The following is an 8,454-nucleotide window of genomic DNA, read 5'->3' as shown; positions in this document are numbered from 1 at the left end:
CATGGCATCCATCTGTAAACGGTAAATACTAAAAAAAAAACTATTTTAATAAACTATTAAATTTTAATCAAGAAATTATTATGAATAATGTAAATCGAAAACAGGAAAGATGATAAATCTATTTCAAAAACTTTCGAATTAAAATATATTCAGCTTCATATACTAAACTATAAAATACAAGTACAAGTTTAATGTTCCGAAGTATAATTTTATTCGTATATGAACAAAAATGATCCATTGAGATATGTCACTGGCATCATTTCAAGTACAAGATACACGTACGCATATATATTTTCATTGCCGTCCATTACATGATAAAAAATTGTTGTTACACCATTGCAGTAAATAGTATTGAGTTTAACGTTCCATCCTTAAATCTTGAAGCAAGCACGTCCTTACATACAAAATATTTCTCACATTACTGCAAGGTCTGTTACAAATACAAGATATATCCAAAGAGATACGAGTATGTAAACTTCAAGTCAAATTATTCATGATTTGTTAAGATAAATACTTGAAATTTACCGATTCTCGATAGCTTAAGTGCCTGCGTGAATTTCATTATGCGTAGTCATCCGTGTAAAAACTTTGTGTCAATTTCTTTCGAGACACTAGCTATAGTTTTACATCTTTACTGATGTGCATATTTCACAAAATAAATACTGGGTTCGATTCTTTACAAAATATATATTACAATATTGCACTTAAGGTAAATATATACCATAAAACGCGTAAAAAATATACAATGAATTCCTCTATTGAGAGGCACTAACGACAAGGAACACAGATGTGTTGCATGCATGACTGTTCGTTCATACACATATGTTCAATTTTGCACTTAGAAGCTCCAGTTTATCATTTATTACTTATTCAGCATTTTAATTTCAATTTCTGTTACATAATAAAATTAGCGATGTAAGATACGTGTAGGTATAGCGACAATGATACTCTATGGTAAATATTGAAAATTTTTCAATCTTAGTTAATATCAAACGCAAAATGTATATAACAAATTTACCTCAACTTCATTAATCGTAATATAATATTGTTTCTCTACATCATTTTTAATACTAATGAATCTCGTTTAAATAATGGACAAAACACAATTTAGATTCACAAAACAATACATTATCATTGATATTATATTAATTAAGAATAGAAATGTAATTCTTGGCTTTCTTGTTCATTTACTTTTGGTACAAGTAAGATAGATATAATATGCAAGAGATTACAGATATGATTCTTTGTAAAGATTTCATATTTACACAGCATCTGTGAATACACCTACATGTACCCCGATATACATATTCCATACAAGCTCACGCAACACATTTACAGACAAGAACACACATACAATTTGTATTTATGCCACTTATTCCTATAATTACAATCAGGTTATAGCAAATATACTAAATTAGTAAGGCAAAAAACTGCAGAGATTTTAAGAAAAATACAATTTGACACTTATGTAGAACTATTATAATAAACAAAGGAACATGCTGTACCATAAGATGTACATGCATGGAGAGATATTGACCAATCCTTCTGTCTTTTATTACTACAACCATTTAACGGTTGGCACATGTCGAGTATATATGTACGACAGAGACAATTATACAAGTACTACGAATATGTTCATAATATAAGAATAGAATGAATATATTCTTATTTTTAGTGTCTAAGAACATCACCATAGAGATATAGTTATAGAAATGATCTGTATGGGATTATTACTATAATTATAGTATGAGACTTCAAATAATTTTATCATATTAATGATTTTATATGAATAAAAATTTGATTAACATCAAACGCTTGTACAATAACTAAATAAAATAAAATAAAGTCCAGTCTGTATAAAGAAATGAATTGAAATTAAGCATTTTTTATCTTTGAAATTCATAATTCATAATTCTTTATCTATACAAGATGAACAATTTATGACAATTAGGAGATCAACATTATTTCTTTTATTAATATCTTCCATTGATAATTATCCATGTATCGCATATAAATGCATATGCATGGCTCTATATACATACAAGAATTAATATTTTGTTGTTTGTCTGTATATGTTCATATGTACAATTACATCATTGAATATAGATAACTATTAGAAGTCGTTATGAAGTTAATTGATTAATTAGTCCGAATAGTGGATGGAATGAGAGTATTGTCAATTAAAAATTAGGATATCACGAATTACCATGAGATTCTGGATTTGTGTTTATTTTTCCACTATTCTTTTACAAATGAAGTATTTGAATAATGACCATTTTAAATGTATTTTTAATATACACAAATCATAAAATATAATATTTGCATGCGTGCAAAGTTATATTTAAATACATATGCTTATAATTTTCCCTTTTCTATTTTCTCTCCAAAACAAGTAAATACACAAAACCTATACAAATTGTGTAATCCTTACAACACTTTATCAGCAACATCTCGTTTATGCTTTGCAGGATATTTATTTAAATATTTATGTATATATTTGAATAATCATTGTGTATAGTTTATACGATCTGAATCAACAAGCAATGCTATAGGAAAAGTTATTGCAATGTGCTTGTATTTTGAAATACCTATACACTCAAATTTAAAAATTTAGTTAGTACTAGCATTGCATATATTGTACTTACAATATAGTTGTTATTATACTATTTTAATATTCTGAAAAATTTCAAAATAAAATTTATTAAAAATAAAAATTATAATTTTAACGATATTTGTTAAATAAAATATCATACAACAAGCACATACAATAAACTTACAATAGCTTTATTTATTATAAGAAAAAAGCACAATAATTCAAAAGATTATAAATTCTTGAATGTGGAATATTTTCTATCTTTATTATAAAGGCCACTGAAAAGATAGGATCTTAAGTTCTTGCATATGTATAACCAAAGTTTCTAAATATAAACTATAATAAATACAATGCAGTATTATATCATATGCCAAATAATGGGAAAACAAATCTGAGAATATTTGCAAATTACATGTATTAATATTAATGCTGCAAAATTTAATTCACTCTTTTTTTCTGTAAATATGCTAAAATATTTATTTCTTGTTATATTTATTATTAAAAACCAATTAACTAGAATGTGACAAACAATAAAGAATAATTTAATAGTTTGTCATTAGATACTATTTAATTTTACGATTAAAGTTTTAAAATATGGTACATAGGCAGGTCAAGTCTTTATATAAATTTATATCATTTGTATATGATATTTTAAGAAATTTCTTAATCCATTATGTAATTTGTATAGTTCAAAATTAATTTTATTTTTTACTTGCTCTTAATTTGTCTTACTATTAATACAAAAGTATAGTAAAGTTGAATCTCCTTTAATTCATTGTATTATAAATGTTTTATATTCAATACCATTAAAGCTTGAAAAGTGTATTTGATAATATTATACATTAAATGGTATACACTCAATTCATTTTTTACACAATTTCGATTTAACACAGACTAAAATAAGAAAACTGATTCTATTTCTTCATAAATTTTTTGCATTGGTACCATTACAAAAATCGATTTGTTTGAAAATATTTATGATAAATATATATACATATAATTATTATCTTCAATTAAAATAGTACTAAAGCGATATGCCCGAAAGTATTGAGACGTATTCGACTATTAATTTTACTTTTTTATATGGTTTTTTAAAGTTATTGAACAAATTCTCTATTTTCCCATAAGCAATATATTTTTTCAGTTTTCTATAGAACGTATCTACCATATAAAAAAAGAATTGAATGTATGTTAATCATTGATCTTATTTACAAGTTATACTTGTACCAGTCAGTTTTTAAATCAGAGATTAGTTGAAATATTCCATTATCCATTCAAGAGACATACATTGTGGCACATAATTTTACTATCTGCATTATATTCATTAATGAGTCTACCATTGGTAAATACATATAATAGGTATGTGTTCCTCTTTGTTTAAACATTACTTTTCCTTCTTATGATATTATAAGTGTATTACATTTGACCTAAACATGACAAATACAGAATATCTGAGCATATGTATGAGTATTTTTTAAAATATTTCAATAAAACTCTAATGCATCTACTAAAGACATTTTAAAGTGTATGAAAGTTACAGTGCAATAATGTACACTATAACATACTTTTATACACATACTACTATGTATTCAATTTATGCAGTAAACAACATACAAACATTTTAATTTAACTTCAGGAAGAGAGTACCTTCTTTTACTAAATAAGCATCTACAAATTATAATTAAAATTATAAATAAAAAATATGTACATAAATTTTATATCCTTTAATAATAGAGAAAGCATTATTTTTGAGTTCCAATTTTGATTCACGATTTAAAAAGAAAACTACAAAAATCTTTTATTATATAATAAATAAAAATTATAATTATATTAATTTTCTTTTTTTTTTAATATCGAAAATATACTTCAGAAATCATACAGTATGATACTTTTACTGCGTGAGTATAGGCGTATGCTGTGTACACGTGCATATACGCGCGCACATGTACACACACGCATGCACACACATTTGTATCAAATTTATGTTTAATTCTACATTTCAAAATTTTACTCTCAATGTTTCTCATTTAATAACAGAGTATCTTTACGTGTTTCGTTTACTACACAATTAACTTACTGAAACATACTTCTTACAATTTTGTGGGAAGCTCTTGCCTTTATATATCTTAAATGTATTAAACAAATATCACAACTCTTAGCATTGTAATTTCAGATATGATATAATCAAATAGAAGGTATACATTTAAAAAATTGAATTAACTAAGACATTAAACCTTAATGATACTAATTGCTAATCAATTTTTATTAGGAAAGACTTTCAATGTTCATTTACTGTAATTAGAAAAACATAATGAGTCATGTTTTAGGATTATGCAATATTTAATCTTTTAAAACTCATATAAATGATATTTAAATCTTCAGCATAGAAAATATCTTTTATTGGCCACAGTAACAAAAATAGTATTTGAGATTCATTCTTTTAAATCTGACTATTTTTCTACATTCCTCATTGTAATTTATAAAATTACAATTAAGAAAATTGAACTAACATTTGCTGGAACGTTGTTGTTCCAACAGTAGTAGACATTTGACTAATACTGTTGAATAAAGCTTCTGCCTGTAAGTTTTCCGGCAATCTAGTAAGAAATTGTGCTCCATGTACAAAATCCATTTTTAATAGTTCTTCTTGATACAAGTGTAATACACCAAGTGCTGTTCTAAAAAGGAACTCATCTCCATCTCTGAGGAAAACATCCCAGATTCTACAAGCAACGTCCAGAGGCATTGCTTTGGCATATATAGTATATAACCAATCCAACAAATATAAATCTGGACTAAGACCAGCTACTGTAAAGTGGAAAAAGACTTTTGGCAACTTATGTGCAAGCGCATTAGAATATACTCTGTAATAACTATCCATTTGTTTCTGATCTAATGTAAAAGCAGCCCTGTGACAGGGATGATTTAATAAATTAGCAAAGCAAATAAAGGCATCTGGAGGTTCCATGTTCAATGACAATATAGCACCCACAAAACTCATACCTTGTACATAACCTACATCAGGCCTATAAACTGCATAGGCTGCCAAAATACCTTGAAGGCTATTGGATAGTGGTCCACCTTCTTGAAAGACACATAAGGTTGGAAAGGTACGAGATACATCTAATTTGATTGCTGCTAATGCGTCACTAACAGGACTTGACAATGCTTTGTCCAAACATATATGGTAAAGGTGTGTTGTTATATTTAAATTATTTGGAATTGCTAATTTCCACACTTTGCCACGAACACTGGGTGGAAGACCACGCCACCATAATTCACGTACTTTTTTTGTATTTTTAATACTTTCAAATTTGGGAAGAACGTATTCATTCCAAGTATGAGAATCTTCTGCTAATCTTTCTTCTTCTTTAAGCTGTAGTTCTCTTTGCTGTTTACGTTCTTTTTCTTCTCTTAATTCTCTCTTTTTTGCTGCTTCTAGAATGGCATTATATTGTTTGCGATGACGTTCCTCCTCAATGGCATTCTTTGCTGGTAAATTTGCTGGTCTTGGCTGTTGAATTAGAGCTAAACTTCCTCCTACCTTATCTATATTTCTTGATGGACTGCTTGTAGGTGTAGATTGTTGAGAATCTTTGTTTCTCCATAAAAAGACATTTTTTGAAAAAATTGTATTCAATCCCCAACGTTTGGACTTTTCAACTTTTTCTGCAACTTGTTCATCAGAACTCAAAAAACTTCCAGAAGGAGAAACTTCACTAAGAGAAGACACAGTGCTACTACAAGAACGTGGTAAACTGTTTCTGGGGCTACTGCTTGCACTACCACCTTCCAATCTGATATATTTGTCCTCCTCAACTTTGGAAATCCCATTTACAGATTCTTCTTTATGATCACAAGGAGAATTTAAATATTGTGATTTACAATCAAGTTGTGTATCATTAGAAACATTTATTTCTTCCAGAGAATATAGTTGCTTTGTAGTAGGATTATAAGCTATAGACATACTCTCCAATGCATGATTTAAACTAGTTCCAGCAACTCCTACAGAAACTATATTACCAGCATCATACCATTTATTTTCTCGAATATGAACACACAATGCCTTGGTTTTTACAGCAGGCATGGAAGCCACATCGCATGCCAAAGCCTCATTGATATTCACACTGTTACAGGATATTGAATCTCCATTTAATGACACCAACTGTTGTCTACCAACTTTTGGAACAATATTGTTTGCAATATAACAGTTAGAATCTCGTCCAGATACTTTTAGTACCTGATAATTATTAGTCACATTTCCATAACGAGATACAATACAAGGAGATACATTCTGTGATGAAACGGGATGATTATTTCCATTTACATGTTGAGGCACAGGACTCTTCATGATTATTGCTCTTTTCATAACCTTTTTAACACATTAAATAATCTTTCAGTGCAGACAAACCACTCGTGGATCACTTGTTCATATATGATAGTGGTAGACTTATATTTATGCATATTTTTTTGTCATTGTTTAATTACACTATAAATGTATATCGTTGTTATTTTTAATCGTATCAACGATATGATGAAAAACCAACCGCACGTAAAATTTGCTGAGTTTCAGCATAGTTATCACAATATAAGAATTTCCGATTGTAAAATAATTTTAGGTGATAACTACCTCGTGGATTGTATTTTATCATGAGTGATAAAAAAAAATAAGTTCAACGACTACGTTCGTTAATTAAATTGACTAGCCGTAATGAAGAAATACATGCAGCTTTTGCGTTCGTAAATATCTTTCGTTGCATTCGTTGCGTTGAGAAATATTAAAGAACAGTAGTCTCGCTTTATATAAAAAAAATAGTAACATTAATATAAAGCGATACAGCTCTATCAATATATATTTAACATAATAATATTGTGCGATATTGCGAGAGAAACTTGACACTGAATCGAAACTGACAGACGTGTATATGTGTGCAGTGACATATCAAACAAAGTTTTACACTCTTCTATTTACAAACGTAATAAAAACATCCAATAAACTTTCACCTCATATTCTAGTTAGAACAAATGTATTCTAACTACTGGTTGTATATATATGCATATATGCACACATAATAAACTGTGAGAAATAGAAAAATTTCTTATGTGCGACCATAAATCTTTACCACTGCCACAGTAACGAAATCACGTGATCACGTTACCATTCTTTGTCGTTACTACATTGATAACTTTAATTGATAAATAACATTGATAAATAATTCAATATACTTTATATATTATACTATTATCGAGAATATCACAATCTTTACATATATTTAAGATATATAACTGTAACGTAAAATATAAATAAACTATATACTTAAAATACAATAAACATACGAATTTATCATAGACTAATGTAAATGATGTGAATAGAATAATAACAAAAATATATATTATCTCTGTATAAAATTATTTTTATTAAATTTTCAAGATAATATTTCGCTGTAAGAAACATCTCATTATCGTGATTGGACATTCGTTACTTGTAGACCATGTGATTGCGTTAAAGGCAAAATGGCAAGGATTATGCCCCGAATAGATACGAATGCAATAAAATTTATACAATTTATTATTTATATATATAAATAATAATGATGATGTTAGTTACTTTTGAAAGTTTTAACTTTTACATCGATGCTCCAATGGAAGCTCTGTCTTCGGTATTTTAGTTATTTGTGAAATCTTCTCATGTTCTGATTCTTCATTGACTCTACTATGACCAACTCCAGTATTAGCCATGCTGAATGAAAAACAGTAAAACCGCGAGAATTTAAGTTTGCACTTGATAGAAAAAATACGTAACATTTATACGTCATTGTCTATCTAGTGTAAAATCCGATTCTCACAGGTATAGTTTTACT

General features: G+C 27.8%; 1 protein-coding gene across 1 annotated transcript; it reads right to left on the bottom strand.

Moving 5' to 3' along the window:
• Positions 1-273: 273 nt before the first annotated feature.
• Positions 274-7,830, bottom strand: LOC143351654 (TBC1 domain family member 14). The gene has a single exon (XM_076783442.1). The coding sequence runs from the start codon at positions 6,960-6,962 to the stop codon at positions 5,085-5,087; it is 1,878 nt and encodes a 625-aa protein (XP_076639557.1). The 5' UTR covers positions 6,963-7,830; the 3' UTR covers positions 274-5,084.
• Between the last annotated feature and the right edge of the window lie 624 nt (positions 7,831-8,454).

Source organism: Colletes latitarsis, chromosome 2 (assembly GCF_051014445.1).
Source record: "Colletes latitarsis isolate SP2378_abdomen chromosome 2, iyColLati1, whole genome shotgun sequence".
Classification (NCBI taxonomy): Eukaryota; Metazoa; Arthropoda; class Insecta; order Hymenoptera; family Colletidae; genus Colletes; species Colletes latitarsis.
The sequence above is the reverse complement of the archived record's forward strand: the minus strand, read 5'-3'. Positions and strand labels throughout refer to the sequence as shown.